Source organism: Elephas maximus, chromosome 22, assembly GCF_024166365.1.
Source record: "Elephas maximus indicus isolate mEleMax1 chromosome 22, mEleMax1 primary haplotype, whole genome shotgun sequence".
NCBI classification, from domain to species: domain Eukaryota; kingdom Metazoa; phylum Chordata; class Mammalia; order Proboscidea; family Elephantidae; genus Elephas; species Elephas maximus.
The window spans coordinates 24,856,452-24,882,428 of NC_064840.1; the positions used below are offsets into that span (position 1 = coordinate 24,856,452).

The following is a 25,977-nucleotide window of genomic DNA, read 5'->3' on the forward strand; positions in this document are numbered from 1 at the left end:
CAGGTGTTGCCCATTTGGTCTAGTGTACACGATTGAACTAAGAAGTGCATTCCTCCCATGTGTTAATATTTTTTTATCAGCCTATCTAATCTTTGGCTGAATGGTGGACTTTGGAGTGGCTTCAGCTCTGAGTTACCAGCGTGTCCGGGAGTCATAGTCTCGGGGTCATAGAGTATTTTTTAAAAAAAATTTTATAGAGGTAAAATTCATCATTTTAACGTGTACATTTTAGTGGCATTTAGTACATCCACAATGTTGTGTGATGGGATAGTGCTTTTTAAAAAAATTCATTTATTTTGAAAAATTTCAAATTCACAAAATGCTTAAAAATGAGTAAAATGAACACCCAAATTCCTGAGGTGTTTATTTTAAATTGATCTTTAAGAGCTCTTTCTATATTAAAGATATTAAGTCTTCCTCTGTAATATGTAGCCAGTTTTCTCCAGTTTGCTTTTTGTGCGTGTGTGTGTGAGTATGCGTGTGTATGTCATGGTTTATCATCTTCCTTAAATCTCTCAAAAAAGAAACTCCTCATAGATTTGAGTACATCAAATAGTAAACAATTGCATGTGAGAATTTTCTTTTTTGGTCCTCAGTAAGTGGAAGAGAGAGAGTTATGGTCCCGCTGGTGACACAGGGGCAGGAAACATGGCAGATGATAAGCCATGGCCCACAGGGTCCCTGTCAGGCCCCAAAGACCACAACACAGAGGGACAGAGATAACCCGGGTGGAGGCAGGAAGTAGGAACTCCTAAGCCTGTGCCTCCGGCAGGATCCTTGATGGAGCTTAAGGAGCTGGGCCTCCAGGAGAGGTGGATAATATGCACCCTCTTCCCAGTCTCTGGAAACTCTAGTGGCGTAGCGGTTAAGAGCTCTGCTGCTAACCAAAAGGTTGGCAGTTCAAATCCACCAGGCGCTCCTTGGAAACGCTATGAGGCAGTTCTACTCTGTGCTACAGGGTCACTATGAGGTGGAATCGACTCGACAGCAGTGGGTTTTTGGTTTTCCCAGTCTCTGGGTGGTACAAACGGTTAATGCATTTGGCTGCTAGTCAAAAGGCTGGAGGTTTGAGTCCATTCAGAGATGCCTCAGAAGAAAGGTCTGGTGATCTAGTTCCAAAAAACCAGCTATTGGAAACTCTTTGGAGCACAGTTCCAGTCTGACACACATGAGGTCGCCATGAGTCAAACCAACTTGATTGAAACCAGTTTTGCTTGGTTTCCCAGTCACAAAGGAAATCCAACTGTCAAGAAAAAAAAGAGGCCCAGAGTTCAGTGGAAAGAGCCTGGCTGTGGGAGTCAAGGAGGGCTGGATTCCCCTTGCTCCCCACCCTTCCCTAGTGCAGGCTTGGAAGAAACACCTATCTCCTCAGTTACCCCACCTGTCAACAGGGAGCAATGATTCTGTCCTCAGAGGAAGGCTGTGAGGATGAAATCAACTCACGGCACACAAAGCTACACTTCCAGCGAGGGGCAGAGCTGGAATCTGAACTCTCCGCTGAGCTCTGTCCCAGCACCTATAAGTATGCCAAGACTGCTCAACCATTGGTCTTGTCACTATTGTCATGAGGGAACTAAATGCAGCCCAGAGTTGGAGAGTTAGCAAAAGAAGTGGATTGCCTTCACATTCCTCCTACGCAAGCCTGACAAAGGCCAGAGGGGTGGTTTCTTGTTCTCTGGCAAAAACTAGGGCACCTCACGCCTGTGATGTCTCCCACCATCTCCTCCCATCAGGTCCCTGGCTCATGGCCTATCAATCAACTAAGCCTGGCAGCCTACTTACTATAGAAAGCCCAAGGATCAGGCTGGATTCTAGGCATGGCTCTGCCCTTTGCACATTTTGGGCTGTCTCTTTCCCTTCCTGGGCCCCAGTTTCCTCATCTGCAAAATAAAATTAAAAAAAAAAAAAAATCTGCAAAATAGGAATTTTCAAAGTAGCTACTTCATAGGGTTATTCTGCAGAATTAACAGGAGGACAAACGGAGGAACATTGTCAGCACTGTGGCTGGCACACAGTTAAAAAAAAAATCTTTTTTTTTTTTTTAGCGCTCAACAAATGTTTACTACCATTATCAGTGCTCTGTCCCTGCCCTCAGGCAGCTTCAAAAGGAGTTAGAGGAAAATAAATTTTTATGAGATGAGTATAAAGCAGTACGTAAAATAAGAACCAATTACGTTTAAAAAGGAATAATTGCACATTTAGGGAGGGGAAAAGGTTGGCAGCGCTTAACTCTTGGTGGTAAAATTATAGGAGATTGTTTTTATTTTTCTCTCTTCTGGGCTTTCACATATTTTCTACATTTTCTGCAATGCACATGTCACTTTTGCAATCAGAAAAATAAATAAATGCACTGTGAGAGCCGAGAGCAGCTACCACTGGATTCTGAGCTCAGGGACAGGATGCTCCAGGGTAAGTGGAATTTCAGAGAGGCCTGGAAGTATAGGAGAATTTGAAGTGGGAGGAGGGAGGGAGAAGAAGCCATTTTTGTTTCCTTGGTTTTTGTCTCCTCCCCTAGCCTGTGAACTCCATGAGGGCAACCTTAGCCTCTAAAAAAACGTAGGTGCTCGATAAATACCAATTTAGTGAATGAATGAATGACCTTGAGAGCTCCGTTTAGCCTGAGAGACTAGATGCTCCTAGTTTTCCTGTCCAACTGGTAAGCTGCCAAAACCAAGGTACGTGGTTTCCATGGCAACAGAAGAGTGCCCGCCAGGCCAGCAGCAGAAGACAGATGCAGGGATTGTGAGCGCTGCATCTTTTCAGTGTGTGGCCTGGATACTGGAAACATGGCGGTGGGTAAGGGTTCTGTCAACAGAATTTGAAACAAAAGGAGGAGCTTCATAAATACGATTAGCTTAGTCATTCATCAGACAGGTTTGTCAAATCAATCAATGAATGCTCAGAACAGGTCATCTGGGTCTTAGAAGGTAGGTGGGAGGCACTTAATGGGTAGAGAGCTAGGCAATCAGGAACGCCTGGTTCTAGTGCAGACCATTCTGCGTGATCTCGGACAAGCTACTTAAACTCTCTGGGCCTCCGCATGCTCATCAAAATGGGAGGTTTGGCCAGCTTTAAAATTATAAAAGGGCATGCATGGTGGGCATGTAAAACGGTGCAGCCTTTGTGGGAAAGTTTGGTGGTTCCTCAAAAAGTTAAACATAGAATTACCATATGACCCAGCAATTCTACTCCCAGGTATATATTCAAAAGAACTGAAAATACTCAAACATATACTTGTATACGAGTGTTCATAGCAGCCCTATTCACAATAGCCAAAAGATGGAAACGACCCAAATGTTTACCAATGAATGAATGGAAAAAGAAAAATGTGGTACACACATACAACGAATTATTATTCAGACACAAAAAAGGAATGAAGTTTTGATACATGCTGCAACACGGATGAGCCTCAAAAACATTATGCTGAGTGAAGGAACCCGGACTCAAAAAGGTCACATATTGCATGATTCCATTTCTGTAAAATATCCAAAGCAGGTAAATCCATAGAAACAGCAAGCAGACAGGTGGGGAGTGGGGAGTGGGGAGTGACTACTTAATGGGTAAGGGGTTTTTCTTTTAGGGTGTTGTGGAACTTGATAGAGGTAGTGATGGCACAATATTGTGAATGTGCTCAGTGCTACTGAAACGCACTTTAAAATGGCTAATTTTGTTATTTGAGTTTCACTTCAGTTAAAAAAAAAAAAAGCAAAACAAAAACACGTGCTCTGCAAGCCTGTCTTATAGCCTGAGTTACAGAATGGATATCTGGGAGACCAAGAGACAATGGGTAAGACTGAGGGCCCTGTTACGGATGGAGTTGAGAGACCACTGCCAAAGCGATATGCAGGAAAAAGCTACGGATTGGGGTCAGCATTAGGGTCTGAACCTGTCTCTGGCCCCTTCCCCACGGTGGGATCCTGACCCACTCACTCGGGATCCCTGAGCTTCAGTCTTCCAATCCACGAAACAGGGCTGATGCATCTTTCCTGTTTACCTCAGAGCACTTTGGGTGATGGTCCTAAGCCCCTATGCACAGGGTCAACCCTCAGGAATGAAGCCAGTCAAGCACGCTGCACGGCAGATCGAGGGTAGGTCGGGTCTTGGCGCACGTGGAGCATTGAGGGGCTTCAGAAGCCACAGGTGAGAAAGGGGCACAGTGAGAAAGGCTCCCGGGTTGGAAGCCCGGCTCCACCATTATCTGTGTAGTCTTGAGCAAGTCACTCACCTTCCTCAGTTCCTTCAGCAGGAGAATAAGAATATCCATACCTATCTTGGAAGGATCCTATATACAACCCATTGCCGTTGAGTCGATCCCTTTCCTCATTCTTTGCGGCTGCTCCCAGTAGCACTCTCAACACAAAAATCGCTGGGGCCCGGAATCTGCCCGCGAAAACTGTGGCTCAGGGAGGTCACAGTGAACTTGGGCTATTAGAACACAGATCTCCTGACTCCCGGTCCAGGGAACTTTCCTCAGATCTTTAGGACTCATTCATTCTTTCCAACGGGCATTTGGCAGCTATTACGCCCTAAAGAGTGCAGAGGTGTGTAAGGACACAGAACTTGTCCAGAAATACGCGCTCTGGAGACATAAGTTAGGAAACTGACTCAGTTTAACTGAAGCTCAGAAAGACCAAGGAACTGGCGTCAGGGTACATAACTAGATCCCGCAGTCTCGGATTCGAACTCCAGTCCTCCCGCGGTGCCACGCCCGGAAACCCCGAGGCGAGCGTGGCCCGGCGCGAGCTAGGCGCGCGGCGCTGGGGCTCCCGGGCGGAGCTGGAAGCCAGGCGGTGCATTTGCATACTAATACCCAGAATGCCTTTCCTCGCATACTGCTTCTCTTAATGGAAGCGCTCAGTTTGGAACCGTGGAAAGTTTGGAACACGCACTTCGCTCCCTCTTTGCAACTGTGGGAACTTCCCGCTCGCACACGCGACGCCTGCAGCCCGGGGATCCGAACTGGCCGCCCAGCGCCGGCCGCCAGCGCTTCCCTGGCGGGCGAACCGCGGCGTCCAGCCCGCACAGAGCAGCATACCCAGGCCGGCCGGGGACAAAGCGCCCAGGCCTACCCGCGGGGCCGAGGGCCTGAGCGCTCGGCGTCTCGCGGGGCTGTGGGCACTAGGGATGCTCTGGGCCTGGGGAGGCCCGATGGTGCTCCTGGCCCTTCGATACCCCTACTTAGGGGGCTGCTTGGCGCGCTGGGATCCCTGCTCTTGTCCATCGCCCTCGCCCCTATCTAGTCGCCTCCCTGAGCTGGTGACTTCCTGCTCCCCAGGGCACAAAGCAGTGGTTTGGGGGACAGGCTGGACGCTGGCTTCTCTCCAGCTCTCCCGAGCGCGCAGCCCCTTCGGCTCGGTTAGCGCGCGGGATGAAGCAGCTTCGTAGGGTCAGCCGGCCCCCGGCCAGGACCCCGAGCTGATAGCCGGGAGGCGGTCGCAGGCGACTTCTGGGGATCTCGAGCATCAAAAGGAGGCTCCGAGGGGTGCCCGACGCCAGCTCGGCCTGCGGGTGCGCATCACAGGCTGGGGGGCCAGGCTCTCCAACCCCAGCCCCCCTCCGGGCCGCTCGCCGCCACTGTCGGCGGGGAGGGGAAAGCCAGTGGGAGCTGGTTTGCTGGCTCCGCGCTTCGTTTGCATTGGTCGTGGGGGGGGGGGCTGGAACTGCAGCCCCCGGCCCTGCGGGCGGGGTGCGGAGGCGGGGGCGGACGGGGGCTCAGCCTGCGCTAGCATTGGCGGAGCTGGGGAGTGAGGAGGGGGGGCAGGAAGCAGGGGGGAGTGAGCTGCGAGGGGGGGTTGTATAAATAGAGACGGGGGGACGTGCATCCTAGGTTGGGTGAGGGGGGGGCGCTCGGCACAAAGAAAGTGGAAAGTTTGCCGTGCGGGGCGGCCCGGGCCAAGGATCCGGGCACGCACGTGCACGGCCAGGGGCGCCGGGGGCCCCCAAGCCGAGCTTGCCGTTTTTTTTTTTTCCTGCAAGCGAGAGGGGGGGTGTTGTTGGTATCGCCCCCTCCTTCTCCTCCCCCCAGGGGTGAAAGTGCAAGAGGAAGTGCAGCCGCTGCCATCTTTCCTCCGCTCCGAACACACGGAGCCCGGGGCCGCAGCGCCTCCGCTCCGCCGCCGCCTTCGCCCGGCCCGGGGAAGGGCCCACCCCGCCGCCGCCTGCCCTCCCGCTCCAGCCGCCGCTGCCGCCACCGCCCGCCGGGCTCCGGGACTGGTTCGCGCCACCGCCCCCGCGCACGCCCCGCCGCCGCCTTCGCCTTTTGTTTCCTCCGCTCCGGCGCCCCCGCCCCGGCTCGCGCTTTGCAGGGGACGCAGCGCGCGCCCCCAGCGGGCCCGGGAAAAGCCGCGGCGCGCGCGCGCGCTTGTGCGGCCGACCCCTCCTCCTCCTCTCCCCGCGCGCGCTCCTTTTGGCTGCGCGCCGGCGCCGCCTGGCGGGAGGGAGGGGAGGTGGCAGGCGCGTTTGCAGGAGGGGCGCCACCTCTTCTCTCGCTTACCCCCCGGAAGGTAGACCGAGAAAGGGAGGCGGGCGGACAGGGAGGAAAGAGGAGCGCGCGATCGAGTCAGCCTGGGGGCGGCAATGTGGGGGGTGGTGCACCCCACGGTCTAGACAGTCCTATTTGGGCAGGGGGTGTGTGCATTCGGCGCACCTGCGATACCACAGAGTCCGGGGCCGGCACGTGTGGAGAGTGTAGATACGTCTGTTACACCCCGCTTCTCGCTGCCTCAGGGAAGGGAGGGGGGCGGGCAGGTGCCGCGGCCCGGCTAGTGGGGAGGGGGTGGCGGCTATGGAGCGAGTGAACGACGCTTCTTGCGGCCCGTCGGGCTGCTACACCTACCAGGTGAGCAGGCACAGCACCGAGATGCTGCACAACCTTAACCAGCAGCGCAAAAACGGCGGGCGCTTCTGCGACGTGCTCCTGCGTGTGGGCGACGAGAGCTTCCCAGCTCACCGCGCCGTGCTGGCCGCCTGCAGCGAGTACTTTGAGTCCGTGTTCAGCGCCCAGTTGGGCGACAGTGGAGCTGCTGACGGCGGTCCCACCGACGTGGGGGGCGCGGCGGCGGGGCCCGGCGGCGGGGCCGGGGACAGCCGTGAGCTGGAGATGCATACCATCAGCTCCAAGGTGTTCGGGGACATCCTGGACTTTGCCTACACTTCCCGCATCGTGGTGCGCCTGGAGAGCTTCCCTGAGCTTATGACGGCCGCCAAGTTCCTGCTGATGAGGTCGGTCATCGAGATCTGCCAGGAAGTCATCAAACAGTCCAACGTGCAGATCTTGGTGCCCCCTGCTCGGGCCGACATCATGCTTTTCCGCCCGCCTGGGACCTCGGACTTGGGCTTCCCTTTGGACATGACCAATGGGGCAGCCTTGGCAGCCAACAGCAATGGCATTGCGGGCAGCATGCAGCCCGAGGAGGAGGCAGCCCGGGCGGCAGGTGCAGCCATTGCAAGCCAGTCCTCTCTGCCTGTGTTACCTGGGGTGGATCGATTGCCCATGGTGGCTGGACCTTTATCCCCCCAATTGCTAACTTCCCCATTCCCCAACGTGGCATCCAGTGCCCCTCCCCTGACTGGCAAACGAGGCCGGGGCCGCCCAAGGAAGGCCAACCTGTTGGACTCAATGTTTGGCTCCCCAGGGGGCCTGAGGGAGGCAGGCATCCTTCCATGTGGCCTGTGTGGAAAGGTGTTCACTGATGCCAACCGTCTCCGGCAGCACGAGGCACAGCACGGCGTCACCAGCCTCCAGCTGGGCTACATTGATCTTCCTCCTCCAAGGCTGGGCGAGAATGGGCTACCCATCTCTGAGGATCCTGATGGCCCCCGTAAGAGGAGCCGGACCCGGAAGCAGGTGGCCTGTGAGATTTGTGGCAAGATCTTCCGAGACGTGTACCATCTCAACCGGCATAAGCTCTCCCACTCTGGGGAGAAGCCCTACTCTTGCCCCGTGTGTGGACTTAGGTTCAAGAGGAAAGATCGCATGTCCTACCATGTGCGGTCCCATGACGGGTCCGTGGGCAAGCCCTACATCTGCCAGAGCTGTGGGAAAGGCTTCTCCAGGTGAGGAAAGGTGCCCCAGCCCATGGCTTGGCCTCTTCTTGGCTTGTAGGACAGCTCCTTGCCAAGATCTGGCGATGTGGGACTTTGGGGATCACTAGACCTTACAGGGCCATGTCAGGTTTGGGGAGAGTGTTTTAAAGGTCCCAATTTTGAGATGGTGCTGCCAAGAGCTGCTTTCTTTTTCCTCAGGGAAGTTTTCTGGCACTAGGCGTGCCCCCCCACTACCTCTCCTCAGGGCCTGTGGGAAAGGGCTGGATTCCTCAGGCCACAGCCACCAGGCCTCGCCATTCTTCTCCCTGGGCTCTCTTTGTGTTTCCGGCACCAGGCGTGGGGCCCTGTCTGGGGGCGGGAGGCTGGGCTCCTCCAGCTACTCCCAGCATGAATGGCTGACGAGGGAAGGACTGGGACAAGCGCATCTTCACTCTGGCCACACCAAGCCCCCCAGCACAGAGACTCCAGCCTCACATCTCAGCCTCCTGGGATCAGGGCACGAGGAAACTCCCAGAGGCTCTTCGTGCCAAGATCTATATCTGTTGGGACCTTTCGCCTCCAGAGCCTCACTGAACCCACAGGTCCCCTTTATGTCCTCAGGGCAGGGAGAAGAGGGGCAGGATCTCTTTTTAAATTCACTTTTTAGTAAGCCTGGTGGGGAACTGAGGACTTGTTTGGGAGCAGAGGATTGTTTGGTTTCTCTCTCAGAAAATATTCAGAATAAAAGGCTGGTTTTAACTTGTCTGGATCCTGAGGAGCTTGTGTATGTGAAGCTGGGGATGGAGAACTCCCTCAGAGGGGCCCCAACCAGGAACCAGTCCTACCGGTCAGGCAGTCCCTGCCCACCTGCCCGGGGAGGGCATCTGGTTTACCAGCCCAGCTGGGGACTTAAGCTCCATCTCGTGGCCTCTGGGGACTAAATTCCATCTGAGTGACATTCATTGGTTGCTGTGGTGGGAGAGGCTGGGGGAGGGGAACGCGGAGTTTCTAAGGGGCTTTAGTCCTGGACAATGAATCACACCCACCCCCTCCTGTAAAGGCTGCAGCAAGGCCGCCCTGTCTCTGATCCCAGAAATCACTGAGTTTGTGGTTTGGGGAGAAGAAGGAGGTAGACAGGCAAGGTCAGAGTCAAATGCTCATTTCCCTCCACTCCTCGCCTGGAGAAAACCAGGGCAGAGAGACCTGGTGGGGCCTGTGGGAGCCAGAGCTGGGTGGGGAGAGACCTCTCTGGCAGTGTGTGTGCTTGTGTTGGGGGTGGGGAGCTTCTGGCCAAGTCTGGCCTTCTCTTCCAAGGTTTAAAGTCTCTTGGTTCTCTCTTCCAGGCCTGATCACTTGAATGGACATATCAAGCAGGTGCACACTTCTGAGCGGCCTCACAAGTGTCAGGTAGGGGCTGGGCTGGGCAGAGAAGGGCTAAAGGAGGATGCCGCTGTTCTTACAACTGCGGCTAAGAGCAACTGATGTGTGTGCCGGGGGCCTTGTGTGCCAGGGGCCGGCTGATTGACCACTGCTTTGCACACCTCCTGCTGTCCCTCCGTCAGCTCTCATCCTTTGTTCTTCCCCCCAGCTCCCGCCCCCTACCCCCACTCCCCAGTGTTCCTGGTTGCTTAGTTCTGGTTCCCACTCCGCCTTCGGTCTCCTGCTTGGCTCTACTTTCCTGGTGTTTGCCGGCTCCTTGGCTGGCGGGCCATACTGCACACATGTCAGTCTGGGGGCAATGACTCCCCAGCGGTATCCAGGGACCCACAACTGGAGGGAAGGGTTTGTAAAGGGCTTCTTATGCTCTAGCCAATAACTCTGTTGTCAGAGTCTTCCTTTCATCTGACAGGCAGGCTGACCTGAGTTGGAGGTCCTCTGGCTTCCCTCAGCTTAAGGGCACAAAGGGTGGTGGGGGAGCGGGTGGGCCCAGTGTGAGCATTGGCACCTGTTTAAACCATCCCTAGCTGTGTGTCCCAACAGCCAGCATTTCTGGAGGGCCAGAGAGCAAGGTCTTCTCTTCTTGCCAGCTGTCTTCTCTGTGTAGCAGCTTGTAGGGAAGGCTAGGCCGGGCTCTCCCCCCTTTGTCTGCTTGAACAGTATCTGGAGTTCCTGCTGGTGCTCAGAAACTTGAATTTCCTCTCCTGCCCATTGAGCATTCCTGTATGGATGGCAGACACACCTTTGTTTTCTCCTTGGTTCGCTCCCCTCTCCTGTGCCAAGTTCCTGCCATTTGAGGGGGAGACAACAGGGAGGTGGTGGGGAGCTCACAACAGCCTTTGATAGGACACCGTGTTTCTCTTTCCCCTCTTGGTGGCCAGAGGGGAGGGCTCAGTGAGACTTGTTGGGAGGGAGGGATGTGCTGTAGGTAGGGCAGAGTCCCAGGGGCCAGGTGAGGACAGTGTTCACAGATACCAGACCGGGCAGCCTCCCCAGAGGAGAATGAGAAGACAGAGGCTGACCCAGGGGTGGGCTGGCTGGGATCTGTCTTTGCCTTGCTGCTTTTTCTCTCTCTGTGATTCTCCCAATGTGGAGCACATTCTGACTGTCCCAGGTAATGTGCTGAGTAGTTGAGGCAGAGTAGGAGGAGTCCAGAGGGCAGTGGGGCTGTGCCCAGTGGCCTGGGGGGGTAACCTGCACTCTCTGCCCTTTTTCCAGGTGTGGGTTGGGAGCAGCAGCGGCCTGCCGCCCCTGGAACCTCTTCCTAGCGACCTGCCATCATGGGACTTTGCCCAGCCTGCTTTGTGGAGGTCGTCCCATTCGGTTCCTGACACCGCCTTTTCCCTTTCTCTAAAAAAATCATTCCCAGCCCTTGAAAACCTGGGCCCAGCACACTCCAGCAGCCCTCTCTTCTGCCCAGCCCCACCAGGATATCTGAGGCAGGGCTGGACCGCCCCAGAGGGTGGCAGGGCCTTTGCCCAGTGGCCCGTAGGCTAGCCTGGGCCTTCCCGGAGAGGGCTTCCTGTGGAGGGGAGCAGGAATGGTGCCTGGCCTGAGACCCCTGCTTTGGGAAAGGCCAGCAGGGTGGTCCCTGCCCACCATGCCCAGTCCCTCCCTGGATGATCTGGGGCCTTTCCCAGCTCAGGGCTCCGAGATGGGAGCGCAAGGAGCTCCTTTCTGGATCCTCCTACAGCCTCCGGGTTTCTTTCTGGGCTATCTTGCCTTTTTTTTCTCCCCTTTAACAGATGATACGCCTAGGCATCTGTACTTGCCTGGGTGATTTTAGAGGTTGGTGCTTTTGTGAGAACTAAGCCACTGGCTTATCTGTTCCCCGACCCTGGCATTACCTCCCATAAGGCATGGGGTTTGTAGAATGGGGCCTGGCTAACCCCCGCCCCTGGGGAGTGAATCTGCTTCCAGAGAAGACTCTGGTACAACTCCAGTGGGGTCACCCATGTTGCCCTCGTCCCTGCTCACTCAGACGGGTCCTGCTTTAATTTCTGGCTAGTATATTAGATTTCTGTGATTTTAAGGTTTATTAGCAGGTCTGCTCAGGAACTAGACTAACCAGTAGCTTTATATGGGGCTGATAAAGCAGATGTAGACCCTTGGATCCCACTGGTGTGCCCTTTAGCCCTGCAGGCTCCGCCGGGAGAACAGGAGTGATGATAAAAGTTTTCATTCTAACATTTGAGGCTTTGTGTGTTTTGTCCTTGGTCTGTGTCATAACACTGACATCACTGTCCCTTGGTGTACGAGCCTGTTCCTGCTCCACCTCCAGTGCACACTCACAGACCCGCGGGCCCACCTCCAGCCCTGTAGCCACAACTTCACCCCGAGGGGAAGACGTGCTGGCTCTCTGCACTGGGCTGGCTAGCCAGGTGTGCCTGGGCTTAATTAAACAGAAGTGGCATCTGTTTTGCATGGTGCGATATTCTGAAAGCATCAGAGGTAGAGGGCTCTCTGGGAGTTGGTTCCTGGGGCCACTGGCAGAGCTGGGCATGGGCGTACTTCTCAGCCCTTCTGCTGCTGTGTGGACATTAGTGCAGAGCGTGGAAGGGGACAGTTACACAGACAGGTGCCACAGCTTGAGTGAAAGGCCATCTGAACTGAGGAGTAGGAAGCTTGGGGCTGGGCAGTGACATACATACAGCCTCTCCTTGGGCTGGAGTCTTCTTCCCTTGCTGGGCCCAGCCGAGATGCCCCAGGCACGGCTGAGTTTATGGGTTCAGTGGGCTGGGACGTCTCCCCCATTTGGAGCCCAGCCTGAAACTGAGGCTAGAGCAGCTCAGACCTCTCCCCTTGTTTCCAGTGGCCCCACTTCTTGGGTGGTTTTAACTGGAGGAACAACTCATTAGAGAAGGAATGAAGTGGGAAAAAGGGATCTGATACCCTTAAGGGACCCAGCAAAGCCCATGCATGGAGCTAAACCTCCAGGGCTGTAGGAAAGGCTACTGAAGCCCCTGAGGGTGCCAGACTTCTACCACCACCAAGAGTCGGGTGTACACTAGTGTACCAGTACCAGCTGGGCCCCAATCCTAAGCTGGTCCAGCCTTTAGGAAGTCTGGGATAGGGCAAGTGGCAGGGGAGGGGAGGGAGCATGGCTGGGGATCAGCGTTGAGTGGTGACCAGAGGTGAGCATCCAGCAACAGCATGGTTACCTGGGAGGGAGCAGGGCAGCCCCTTGTGTACCACTGGCCCACTCTCCCCCCAGCAGGGGCTCTGTCTTCTGTCTCCAGGACAGGGACGCTTTTCTCCCGAGTGGCTCCAGCCTGGAACTTCTGGGTGTTCCCTCTGCGTTCTGTCTCTCAGCTGCCTCTTTTCTCTCTGTTCCATCTCCTGGGCCAAGTGACCAGGCTCTTTCATGTCCTGTGTTGTCTGAACTTCTGGCAGCCTAGACTTGGACTCATGCCTTCACAGTTTCCCCGGGAAGTCTTAGGGACTTCAGCAGCAGAGGGCCACTTCTGGCACAGAGGAGCCAACAGTCACTTCAGTTTGGCTTTGTAACACAGTGAAGATTTCTGTTTTGTTTTTTTTTTTCTCTAGCAGCAGATTTACATGCCTAATTATGTTTGCTCAGGCAAAAGTTGGCTTTCATTCCTTGTCGGATAATCAATGGGAGGAGTGGGGAAGCCAGCTCAGTCTAGGATTTTAATTCTGCTTAGCTAATCCCCCAAATGGGTAATCCACTTGTGGATAACTGAAGTTTGGCTGTCCATCATCTTTAGATAGCTTAGTATGATAGACAAAGCCTTTTGAGGACAGATCCCCAAAGAAGGCTGGTGAGAATAACAAGCATCTCTTTCATATCCCCACAGTAGTCCCCTTTCCTCGGGACTGTGGGAAAGGAATCCTGAATGTGTGCCCTCAGCCTGTTTTCTTTCACTGGATCCATATTTGGTCCCTCTGACCGATGGAGGGGTGGTCCTCAGTCACTGGCTGGTGAAGCCGGCTCTGTATGTGGGTGAATCAACAAGTGCACCCCTCTCTCCTGAGGGCATTTATGGCAGCCCTTGCTCTGGTTCACAAGCTGATGGATTGGGTGGAAGATTCTGCTTGCCCCCACTGTGACCTGACTTTGGGTCACAAGGCCCCTGAGGTAGGGCCAACCTATGACCATGAGACCAAGTGTCCATGATGCTTTCTGAATCACCTAAGTGTTGCAGTTCCCTGCACAGATCCTGTCACCTTCTCCTGTCAGGAGAGGCGTGGCTGCTAATGAAATGGCTACTGAGTACACGGTGCTAAAAGGTATCAGAACTTGTCACTCACCTGAAACAAGTACCTCCACTGAATGTAGATGGCAAGAGAACAGGCCAGTCTGCATCCTAACTGCTCCATACCCTTTCAGGGCCTCAGTTTGTACAACTCTAAACAGGGACGACTGGTAGAGTAACGGCCTGCTGCTTCTTCCGGTAGCCATCTGTGCTTTGGACAAACGACTTTCTAAACTTAGCTTTCTCATTTATAAAACAAAGAAACTCAACATATAAAAAGGGTAAAACAGTATTTCGTTGGTATAAATTGGCCTATTCAAATTTGTAACACTTCCTTAGAGAAAGAAAGCACAGACATTCTGGATTCAGGTAGTAACAGTGGTGCCTCTGTCCCCACAGCCTTGCTGTGTTTATTTCTTGCTGTGACTGTACTGTAAGGAGATAAACATTTGTACGTGGTGACAGTGTTCACTTACCTCAAGATCTCAGGATCTGCTTCTGTTAAACAGGCAGCAGGAGCAGCTCCATTCTAGCAGGTTAACAGGGTGGTGCATCTCCAGTGGGTTAACATTCAGTCTATAACTCACTTAAAGGTGAACAGTACTTGCTCTTACAGCTTTAAAAAAGTAAACACACAAAAAGAAACATGTCAAACTTGACTAGAACCTCAGTACAGCATGAAAGTCACCAGATTCTTCTCCTGAGGGTCTGACATTCTGTGACCCCAAGGCTGAGGTGCTTTTGTGATCCTCAACTGAGGAAGAGGTATCTGGAGAGATCAATGACCAATGCTGTGTCTGGTCCTCAGGTACAGGACATGCCCAGTGACCTGGTACTGCCTTCTCAGGCTGCTGACCTGAGATCCTGAACTATCTAGCCTTGGGGACTGGCTGTGAATGAGTGCTTATGCCACAGCCTTCTCTGGCCATGCTCTCTCGGAGGCTGATAACGCAGCCTGCCTCCTCAGCGGGCTGCTGTAAGGAAGGATTGCATGAGCTAAGTGCCTTTAAAATGCTTAGCGTAGTTGGTACCTGCCTGGCCCAGAGTGAGTGGTCCATCAGGGCAGGGTAGCATCAGCATCCTCACGAGTACCAGCTTAACTTTCCACAGATGCGCCCAAAAGCTTCTGGCCTTCATTCTTTCTGTTAACTCTAAAGTTAACAAAATTGACACTATCATTTTATAGGCAGCTTTTCAGTACAAACTCATGTGAATATCATGATGAGCTAGCTCTATGCTTTGTCTTGCCTTTCCATCTCCCTGTGGCCAAAACTAACGTCACTTTTGAATAAAGTGAATAAATTGAAATCTCTATATAAAGCAACTAGGGAGAGCCTAAGGATAGAAACCAGGAGGACTGGTCTGTCAATATGCCAGTAGCTCATCTGTAAATTCTCTTATAGCCAGTGCTCTTAAAGTCCATTTTTCATGTTTAAGAATGAAGACATTGATCACTCTTCTCATCTTATAGAGAAGTATAGAACTTAGGTTGCCATGTTCTGACATGTTTGTGGTAACCATTTGGAACCAGTGATTTCAACTCAGGTGTCCCATCATGGGAAATAAGAGCAGCCACTTGGCATTCCGGGTAGACAGTTTGGGCCATGCTCTAAAGCTGTCTCTACAAAGGGGGCCCACATCATGGCCAGGATGGTTTTGCTTCATGGTGTGCTAGGTGGAGAGTTGGGCGGATTGGTGGATTTTGCCTCATTTGGTTTTTTTCCTTTCTGCCCTCAGACCTGCAATGCCTCTTTTGCCACCCGAGACCGTCTGCGCTCCCACCTGGCCTGTCACGAAGACAAGGTGCCCTGCCAAGTGTGTGGGAAGTACTTGCGGGCAGCATACATGGCAGATCACCTGAAGAAGCACAGTGAGGGGCCCAGCAACTTCTGCAGTATCTGTAACCGAGGTAATCTTCCCACTGTTTCTTCACTTACAGAGGATGGGCCTGAGCTTGTGTGGGAGGCCCGGGGGGTGTCTTGCTCACCCTGCCTCAGACTCTTATGCACGGTTCTCCCCTCCCCTTGAAAGATAAATGCCTTCCAACCACCAGTTTTCCATCTGCCTACAGCTCAAACAGCTAGCTGTATGTCAACCCTTCCTTCCCAAGAAGCTTGGGCTATTTGGAATGGGTGGTCGCAAGAGACCAGCAGGTGGGAACAGGAAGAGAAAGTGCTGTTCCCAAGCTTGGGCCCACAAAACACCTGCTGCTCAGGTGGCAGGATGGCTGTATTTTGCAGATACCTCTGAACTCCTGAAGGTGGTGGAGGAGTCATTAGGTCCCAGGAGGTGGAATGGAAGGGGTCCTGCTTGAGGCTTCACTGGCACATGAAATTCAGTAGCCAGGGAAGAGGATCAAATCTGGAGATGAACAAGGGGTAGAAACTTTCTAGTACAAATGGTCAAAAGATCTCAAACTCAGGTTGTGGCCTTGATGAGAAAAAGTGGAAGGTATTCTGAACAGGTGAGCATGCTGGAGGACAAAGTCGGTATAGCTCGTGTCTCACTCTTTGGCACCAGTGTTGTGTTGGATGAGGCCAGGCCTGTCCTGAGGTTCTGCCGGATTTTGTTGGCTACTGGAAGGGCTGGAGGTTTGTGTCTTGTGGTGTCAGTAGAGGAGGCTTGTGCTGTTATCTGTGCTGAAGGAGGTCGGGATGGCTATGTATGGTGGGCACAAAGATACTTCTGCATGGTGTGCTTGCTTTGACCAGGCTGGGGACATTGCTGGGAAGTCCTTATCTACAGGGACACACTTGTCCCAATGTTTCTGAAAATTTGGGGTGTGGCTTAGTGGGTTGAGTACTGAACCAGGAGTCAGGGGACCCAGGTTTGGTTCTAGCCCCTCTCACCTCACTATGTGGCTTTATATTGTGGCCTCACTTCCTCTTGTGAGCCTGTTTGTTCATCTCTCAAATGGGGTGGAAAACATTCCTTGCCTGCCATGTTGCCCACCTCACAGGTTATTGTGGGGATCCTGGAACTGAGGTATGTATGTGAAAGTTTTCTGAACCCCAAGATGCTGCACACCTTATACTTTGTGACAGTTAGGAGGGACATGGCTCGCTGACAATCTGGTTTGCACCCAGACAACACTGAACAGCCCTTGGCTGGGATCATTGAGGCCTGTGCTGGCTGCCCTGAGGTCCCTGGTAGAGGGAGACTGCTGAGTAGCTGGGTGTTCTTGGAGGCCTGGGGCTGAGTTTCTCCCTGGAACTGTATGCTTGGGATTTGTCTTGAAGGCTCCTGGATATTGATGTTTCCCTGCCTTCCTATCACCAGAAAAGCCACTGTGAAACTAGGGAAGCGGTAATAAAAGCAGCTTAAATCATCTGTCATGTTTTCTGATGTGTCACTAGAACCCATTTCTGGCAGGAGCTTCCTCCAGGTAGTGAGCATTCGGGTTGTGCATGCAGGGAGAAGTTACCAGGCTGTAGGACTGACCATCTTGAGTGTGGCTGCCCCAGCCCTAGAAAAAGATAGTTTCCTGTCTTGCTTCATCCAAATCTGGCTTCCTGACAGTGCCCCTAAACAACTCTAAGCCTGTCGCCACATGCCGTCAGCAGATGTTTTATTGAGTTTCCAATGTTGAAGTTCCCAGCCCAAGAGCCGGGATCAAAGAACAGAGGCTGAAAACCAAAGAGAATGGAGGATGCTGATGACAGAACTCAGAAAAAGTCCAGTCCTGATTGCAGAGTGGGGGAGAAGTGGTGGGGAGAGCCAGGACCATAGCCCTGGTGGGATCTGTTCAGGAAGAAAGGCGAGCTGAGAGCAGCAGGGAACTATGGGGAAAGTTGACCCAGTTAGGAGACAGCTGTAGGGCAAAGCCAACAACTATTGTACATCAGGATTTTTTTTGTCAGGCTAATAAAGAGAACTTGGGCAACAATAATGGGCTCCATGACTAGGGCAGGGGATCCAAAAGAGTAAAACCAGAACCCACCATTTCTCAGAAAAGCCAGGACTAGATCCGGATGGCAAGACAACATCTTTGGGTTGAAGTCCCATTCTTCCAAGAAGACAAAAGAGGGCTCTGATTCACCCCACCCTGAGTACTCATAAAGAAGGGAAAACAATGATGGTCTTTATCAGAAGAGAACAAGCAGGATTCTACCTCTGGCCTCATTCCTTGGGTAGAAGTAGGAAGAGATCAAAAAAAAAAAAGAAGAGTTTTCCTAGGAGGACAAGGGTCTTCTGAACACCAAAGACATCGAGGTATCAGATGAGGATGCAGAGCACTCTGTGTCATCCTTTGTCCTGCCTGTCACCAAGAGTAGGATGACAGTAGGAGCTTCGTAAATAAGTGAATGAATATTCTTGTCTTTATGAGGTCTACGCAAAAGCTAAATGTCAGCCAGCTTATCAAAACTGGTTGAGGCTGGATCAAGTGAACTTCAAAGTACCCTCTGAGATCCTTCAGTATTAATTTACTTAATCTTTTTCAGTCTTTGACACACAAATAACCCCTGGTCATGAATAATGGGAAAGAGGGGAGGCAATCTTGCTGCCCTAAGTCCTGCACTTGAGTCAGATGCAAGTTTATAAGCTGGATGACCTTGTCCTTGCCCAGAGGCATGTCAGGACATGGATTATACCATTAGAGGAAGATATTTATTAGCGGAGGGAGGTGTTACGGCTAGAAAAGCTTGCTCCCTCATTTTCAAGTTGAGGAAATCAGTTGATTTCGGCAGTGGGAAGGAGAGAGGGATCTGTAGATCATCATTTTCTTCCTTTTTTAATTTCTGTAGCAGGATCTTTGTATATATGCATATGTGTTGGTGTGGGCAAGAGGGGTAGCTCATTGACAGAGATAACATTTGGACTGACACATCATCCTTCTACTTAAAAGGTAGAGGAAGCCTTCTCCCCAGTCGGGGGTTAAGTGCGCAGGCTGTCACCAGGGCCAACCATGGACACGGGGAACAGCATACCGTTCCCCTAGACTGAGCTAACGTGGACCTACTTTTGTGTCTCCCTTCAACACAACTCAGTTGGGTAGGGCCCTGCCACGGCTTGGACCAGGTGAGAGCAGTCCAACCCTTGCATGTGTGTGGAACCTGCCAAAGGAGGATTTGCTCCTGGAGTGTGAATTGCTGGCATACCAGGCAAGAAAAAGCAACTAAGGAGCAGTAGCCTTTCAGTAATAAACTCCAGGTGGCCTCAGAGGGTTGGAGAGTCAGTCCCTTGGAGGATTCTGTCCTGGGAGTCCATGCAGTAGAGGGGTTTCTTTGTCTCTGGAGCCAAAGGGAGGGGGGCTGTGGGCTGTGGCACCTCCACCGCTCTGATGCTGGGACCAGGCTGCCACCTTGGCTCTTGGTTAATCAGCGGTAGATGGGCCAGTGAGTTTAGAATGGCAGCTAAATATGCCTGGCTAAAAAGATGTCTTCTGCTCAGAAACTCAGCTTCTGTTTCATTCTAACACTTAGCTGCTGATTTGCTCTGTGTTTAAAGTCTGGGCTTCAAGTGGCAGCTGTGGATCCGTGGATCCACGCCTCCCCGCCTCCCCATGTAGTTCTGCTATAGATAGTACAATCTGCAGCTGGGGAGAGTCAAGAGGACCTAGCCAAGTGTTTCTCAGACTGTGTTTCAGGAAAATGTAGCAAGTATTTGTTGAGCATCTGTTGTATTCTCCTGGACTCGCTCTCCCCATGAGGAATTAACTGAATAATTTCTGTTGCTTCTACTCTGTCCTCTTTGATTGCAGTGGACCTGCCTTGGCACGTCATGGGAAAGGGTTCATACGGCTTCAGAGGCCCCGCAAGGAATTAAAAACAAAGAAGAAAATCCTCTTCTAAAGTGGCCACATCGTATTATCAGAAACTGCTCGTATCTTCCACTCGTTGCCAAGGGCCAGTACTTCCTGGTTCCGCTTGGTTTTGAGGGTCTCCACAGTGCTGACCCAAGGGGCAGGACTGAGACCCTCTTTCCCATTATTAGACTTGCCAACTCGTTGCTGACTACAGCCTCCCCCTTTGGAATGTGAACATGGGATCCTTTTAAGCCTGTCAGCCCCCTAAATGGTTGGCCCCAGACAGGCCACTCAGATCGCAGCACAGGACAACTCACTCTGCCAGACAGAGCAGAGACCAGCATATGTCTGGTCTCTGAAGCGCCTGTTATCGGGCAAGGCAAGAAGATTTGCTTGGTTTTCCACTTCCTTCTAGCACCAAGTGCTGCTGTCAGGCCACCCTCACCCACCAATATGGCAGAGAGACACATAAGTATAAATGGGTATGATGGTTACAACACTCCAAGGGATGTTTTTAGGGCCCAGGGCCAAGCCACAGGAGCCATTAAAGAGTTCCCCAGTGGGTAAGCGCCAAGTTCTATTGGCACATGGTGTTGGATTCGAGTCCAGGCTCTGCACTTAGTAGTTGTGTGTATGACTGCAGTTATTTCACCTCACCAAGCCTATTTCTTCATCTGTAAAATGGCAATAATAATAATTCCCGCGTTACACGGTCATTATGGGAAGTCTACAGAATAATGTCTGCATTGTGTTGGGCCCCTCACACGGTCAGCACTCACCAAAGGTGAACCCTTATTTATTACAGTTCTGGCGGCATTCAGGAGGGCCTAACACTTTAAAGTTTTTAATAAAACAAGTTTCGTGCGGACATCATTACACAGTGTTCTCTAGCCTCTGACCCTGTAGCGGTGGATCCCACTGTTACCCTGCAACTGTAAATTTAAAAGGGAATGAAAGTATTGCGATGGCGTCAGCAGATCCTGGAGTGGACTAAAGGCGTACTGTCAGGGTGCTGGCGCTCCAAGTGGGCCTTAGCTAAAAAGCGTCAGTTCTCGCCGGAAGACATGTGACCCTTGACTACGGTGGGGCTTGGTGGCACAGCTCCTTCCTTTGAAACCCAAGTTGAAATCCTTCTCCTGCCCACCTGATTCCGCATCTTCAGACTCCTGGCTGGTGTGAAAATTGGGCAAAGATCTCTTCCCAGCCTGAGCTATCTCCTGGCTCAAACTGACTGGAGCAGCTCCAAGATGGCTGGATTGCTCCTCCCCCAAAATAAAGACCAACAGAAATTACCCGTTTCATCTTCCTTAAGAGAACCTGGTGAATGCTCCAAAACCCAACCTGAGAGAGAACCGTGAAGAAGAGATGGCTGTGCCCCTATAACATAACTTCCTATTTTTGTTGTTGTTCTTCAAAAGGTCTAAACAATTACTAAATGGCAGTTACTCTGAAAGTGGGGAAGTTGGCAAAATCATAGAAAACCTCCTAACAGGTAGAAGAGGGACTCCTGGAGGCGTTCCTTTGGGATTTCATCTTGCCTCCACCCCATCTGACATAGAATCTGGTTTATTGTCCAGTTACTTTGACAAGTGTTAAGTAGGCATTCTGCTTGCTGGACTTCTGTGACTGCCCTGGAGCCCGTGTACTTGTCTGATCACATTTCTAGCCATGGTCCTTGCAGCTGGCGTGGGGCCATGGGACATCCACTCAAAGCACCCATTCCTGAGGCATCAAGCAAGCCTCGAGGCATTTGCCCCCTGGCCCTGATGGGCAGGCAGGGTCTCAGACCAGCCTACGACGGTGGCCAGCCCCAGCCCCTCACTGCAGCCTTGCAGAGAGGCTCTGCAGAGAAGCCGATTCCTGGACACTGCCCTACTCTATCCAGAGCACATGGCTCACATGGTTGGAGCTGTTTTTGAGCCAAGAGGGGGCCCCTTCTAGGTGCAGCTGACCCGGGAATGCTAGCCAGTGCGGCCAGATGAGAGGCGTGGGGGAAGCAGAGAGGTGTGTGCTGGCCGCGGGGTCTCATCTCCTTTTGTCTTGTTTAGGTTTCTCCTCTGCCTCCTACTTAAAGGCCCATGTTAAAACCCACCACGGTGTTCCCCTTCCCCAGGTCTCCAGGCACCAGGAGCCCATCCTGAATGGGGGAGCAGCGTTCCACTGCGCCAGGACCTATGGCAACAAAGGCAAGCGACCCCTTGCTCTGCACTTTGCTTCTCTGCGCAGACTGTGTTGTGAGGGCGCTGGGCCGGGCGTGGGGAGGCGGGAAGGCTGCCTCCAGGAGGATCAGCAATCTGAGTGGCAGTGGCCTCCAGGATAAAAGTCACAGTGGGTGTCTCACTCCAGGGCAGTGAGTGAGCCTTTAGGGCCTTGCTGAGATCCAGCCGCGCCTCTTCTTCCTCAGCCCTCCTCCCCTGCTCTTGGTGGCCCCCACTAGCCGGGGCCTGCAGGGATGCCCCTTGCCCAGGGCACGAAAAGGGGCCCTGCATGACGAGTCGGTCTGTGCCTGTCCATTGACTGTCGCCCTTTGAGGATGGTGTGGAGCTGCGGCTTGAAAGCTTTCTCCTCTGACCCTGTGGGTGGGGGAGCCAGCAGCTGGCTTCTCCTGTGATAGGGGTGGTTGGTTGCTGTGAGCGGCCCTTTGTAGAGGGCGACTGGCTGCGTTTGTGTGATGCATGGGGGACTCTGGTTTGCAGGGAGCTGCCCAGGCCCTACCTTCACTTGTTGACTCAGGTGGTTCTGTGGTGTTTCAAGCTGCTTTTGCCTCAGGGATGAGGCCAGGGGCTCAGCAGATGGTAGAGATGGCATGCTCCGTGCTCCCATCACAGACCTCCCTTCCTGGCATGGCACACTGAACCCAGGCAGGAAGCTACTGATTGATTGAGGATGCCAATGTGGGCTGGGCAAGGTGGAGCAGTGAGGGCCATCTCAGGCCCAGACACACAGCTTATGGAGTTGTTCAAAATTGCTTTCACCTCTGTGTTCTGGCCCCTTGTGTCTGGAAGGGTTTTGGCAGAAGGCAGGTGGTCCAGGCAGGGCTTGTGTTTGCAGCAGGAGGAAAAGGACTGGTTTTTGTCTGAGCCATTGATGGGGTCTGCCCGGTTGAAGCCCTCACGGCTCTGGTTTTGCCTTCCTAGAGTGCAGCTAGTCTGGTTCAGGAGCGAGACCCTGATATCCCCCTCGGCATCATCAGAGCAGCAATTTTTCCCCCAGAGGCCCCCAGGAGAGCGCCCAGGAGCTCGGGGTCTTGAGTTCTGGCCAGAAGCAGTGGCAGCCCCTTCTATGTCCCCCCTTCCTTGAAGCAGGCTGAGATGGTGGTGAGCAATACGTGTGCACCTGCATGAAGAGTCGCAGCGAGGGAGACTGGCGGCCCCAGGGCCCTGCTGTCTCACCCCCTAGGCACTCCAGGCTCCCAGACTGACCGGCTGAGCCTCCGTGGGTTCTGCCAAGGCAGTGGCTGGCCATCGGCTCCCTTCCACAACCCCTCCAGGAGGGAGCATCTCCAAAGCCTGGCCTCATCTCTCCCTTGTGTTTTGTTTTTCTTGTAGAAGGCCAGAAATGCTCACATCAGGATCCGATTGAGAGCTCTGACTCCTATGGTGACCTCTCAGATGCCAGCGACCTAAAGACTCCAGAGAAGCAGAGCACCAACGGCTCCTTCTCCTGTGACATGGCAGTCCCCAAAAACAAAATGGAATCCGATGGGGAGAAGAAGTACCCATGCCCCGAATGCGGGAGCTTCTTTCGCTCCAAATCCTACTTGAACAAACACATCCAGAAGGTGCATGTCCGGGCTCTTGGGGGCCCCCTAGGAGACCTGGGCCCTGCCCTCGGTTCACCCTTCTCTCCCCAGCAGAACATGTCTCTCCTCGAGTCCTTTGGGTTTCAGATAGTTCAGTCAGCATTTGCATCATCTCTAGTAGATCCTGAGGTTGACCAGCAGCCCATGGGGCCTGAGGGGAAATGAGAGATGTGTGTGTCCCTCTGGGGACTGCGGAGAAATGCTGTGAATGCGGAGGGAAGTGATGTCGTCGGGTTCTGTAGCTGAGAGATTTTTATTCGTTTTTAACTCCCCCCCTCCACCCTGTCACCCCACTCCCCTCGCCACCACCCAGTCCCCCAATGGTCTTTAGAAATAGATTCTCATCTGATGCTCTGCAGCATGTCTGCGAGATCCAGTATGGGACAAGGGCAGAAAACACTACATAGGCCTCCAAGGCAACATCAATCCTGGTTTCTCTAAAGGTCAGAAGCTAGAATTGTTGGTGCTCAATTCTTAGTGACACCAAAACCAAACCCAACTCCATGGCATTCTGGGACCTCAATGATTTCGGTCCCCTCCCACTTCTCCAATCCCTTAACCCCTTTCCCCTTCCCACATCCCTCAAAAGAAACCATGGTAGGGTTTCTACCCACTTACACAGCACCGATGCCCAGCTGTTTTTTAAGGAAGCCAGAAGCCTACAGCATCCCATGGACCATGGGGTAAGGGTCTGTCCCTCTGAGCTCAAGCCTTGGCCTGGAGGGCCCTAGACTTTCCGGAGCCCTGCTTGGAGGCCAGCATTTCACTGCTGGGACAAGCTCAGCTATTGAGGACACCCTCACCCCAAATTCCAGTTCTTACATGATTTTAACCATTCAACTTGCTGTTGGGTTTTAATTCTCTAATTATTATTATTGTTATTATTTTTTAGGACCAGTTGTAGTGAATTGCTACTGAAAGCTATCCCAGGTGATACAGAGCTCTTTGTAAACCGCAGTCACATGTTAGGGTTAGTATTAAACCTTGTTTAGATGTACCATAATTAATTTGGCTAGTTGATTGTTTAAAGTCTATGGAAGAGATAGTTTTATGCAAAATTTTAAAAAATGCCAGTCTGGTCAGGGAGGTATGGGTTTAGATGCTATCGGGAGCCAGAAAATGGGAGAAGCCAGCAGGTGGGGACATTGTGTACCTCGGTGTGCCACACTTGAGTAAGCCCAGATTGACCTCATGATGTGAATTGAACTGATTAGACTGTATTAAAAACGTTAGTATGTTACTCTACCTACTCCTGGAGTCTGGTTTTTCAGCTGACAGGGTCTTTGGGACCCAGAGGGTGGACAGCCTACAGTCTTGCATCCAGGGTGGGGCAGGATCCCAGGAGACCTCTCTTCCCAAGCAGACAACAAGCCTTCTCACACAAGAGGATTCCCCTTCGTGCATCAGATCTACCAGGACTGACAGATGGAGGTTCGCCCTGAAGATCTAGCTGCCAGCCAGCATCCCTTCATTCAACAAATACTATTTGTTGTCTTCACTTGCTGAATGTCAGGCGTGGTTCCAGGCCCTGGAGAACAAGATACCCTGGTGGAGCTTAATGGGAAGACAGATAGCAAGTAAACAGATTTAAATATGACTTCAGATAATGAGAACTATGAGGTGGGGCAAGTAGGTCGCCCAGGAAGGTGGGAGGCAGGGTTGGGACTCTGGGAGAGAAGACCTGAAATTAGAGGGGAGTCAACAGTATGGCCAGCTGGGACCAAAGGAAGACTATGGGCAGGGAGAAAACCCTCATGGCCAAGGGGTTCTGAGAAGCTCAGCAGTTGGAGTCTCCCCTGCCCTGGCCAGATTGAGAAATCTTAGGGAAGGGGAAAACCCCTAAGCAAATAGAAACAGCATTTAACGTTTGAACAAATAGAGGGAAAAAAAGTGATGTAAAAAAAACCAATTGCAATTAAGTCAGTTCTGACTCATAGCTACCCTAACGGACAGAGTAGAACTGCCCCATACGGTATCTAAGGCTGTAAGTCTTTATGGAAGCAGACCACCACATAGGTCCCATGGAGCCACGCTGGAGGGTTCAAACTGCTGACCTTTCAGTTAGCAGCCGAGTGCTTAACCACTGTGCCACCATGGCTCCTAAAAAAAGAAAATAAACAGATCAGGAGAAACCAACAAAGCACAAAATGATTTAGATCCACTTTAGTACCACTAATTACACTGTTACACTGGTTTAAAGGCAGATTGTCTGCTATGCCTTTAAAGTACACCATTAACATGAAATAAGCCGCTAGGCTTTCAGGAATATGTGGAATGGAGGTTTAGCCCATATAGTGTGAGTATCAAAGGAACGGGTGACCCTAGGATGCTGAGGTGCTATGGACATGGAGTTTTGTGACCACGACAGAATCTGCCAGCTGGTCATACCTGCTGGGCTTTAAGGCAAGAGAACCTGGGCTTGAACAAGGACTTGGCTGGCCCAAGCTCCTGTAAAGTACTCAGTACTATGTGTGGCCCCTAGGGGCCCCCAGGTTGAGGCCTACACAATGCAACAGAAAACAGCCACTGAGGAAGTCAGGCAGCTAGAGGAGGGGCCCAGGAGCCCTGTGAGTAAGCTCATTCTTCATTTTTAGACTAACCATCTGAAGGTGATTTGGGCCCTGCCCCAAGCATCCTGAGGCCACACTGGGTGTAGGGGCACCAGCAACAACCCCAGGCAGAGATGCCATGGTGGGGAGCCAGTTCAACCACTGCCCAAGGGCCTGGGCCAAGGACAGACCCAAACTGGA

At 52.5% G+C, this 25,977-nt stretch overlaps 1 protein-coding gene and 1 long non-coding RNA gene across 5 annotated transcripts; one reads left to right on the forward strand and one right to left on the reverse strand.

Annotated features, from left to right (window-relative positions):
• Positions 1-563: 563 nt before the first annotated feature.
• On the reverse strand, positions 564-2,797 carry LOC126065770 (uncharacterized). Its single transcript, XR_007514926.1, has 3 exons — positions 2,600-2,797; positions 1,783-1,880; positions 564-1,243 (listed from the first exon to the last, which is right to left on the reverse strand). It is a non-coding gene; the product is annotated as an uncharacterized LOC126065770 (long non-coding RNA).
• A 3,924-nt stretch (positions 2,798-6,721) lies between these two features.
• On the forward strand, positions 6,722-24,498 carry PATZ1 (POZ/BTB and AT hook containing zinc finger 1). Of its 4 annotated transcripts, none has more exons than XM_049866203.1 (5): positions 6,722-8,055; positions 9,369-9,432; positions 15,417-15,588; positions 21,474-21,611; positions 22,974-24,498. In XM_049866203.1, exons 1-5 carry the CDS (start codon positions 6,785-6,787, stop codon positions 23,390-23,392), a joined length of 2,064 nt encoding a protein of 687 aa, XP_049722160.1. In that variant the 5' UTR covers positions 6,722-6,784; the 3' UTR covers positions 23,393-24,498. The 4 variants fall into 4 exon arrangements, with proteins under 4 accessions (XP_049722160.1, XP_049722162.1, XP_049722161.1 ...); XM_049866205.1 differs by having other exon boundaries at positions 21,539-21,611; positions 22,974-23,100; XM_049866204.1 differs by lacking the exon at positions 21,474-21,611.
• The last annotated feature ends 1,479 nt before the right edge of the window (positions 24,499-25,977 follow it).

What these genes read in the sequence shown, in the direction of transcription:
- PATZ1 (XM_049866203.1), top strand. Translation starts at nt 6,785, where the DNA reads ATGGAGCGAGTGAACGACGCTTCTTGCGGCCCGTCGGGCTGCTACACC. An exon ending in AGCGGCCTCACAAGTGTCAG is followed by an intron (nt 9,433 to 15,416) that starts GTAGGGGCTGGG and finishes TTCTGCCCTCAG; the next exon opens with ACCTGCAATGCCTCTTTTGC. An exon ending in CTGCAGTATCTGTAACCGAG is followed by an intron (nt 15,589 to 21,473) that starts GTAATCTTCCCA and finishes TGTCTTGTTTAG; the next exon opens with GTTTCTCCTCTGCCTCCTAC.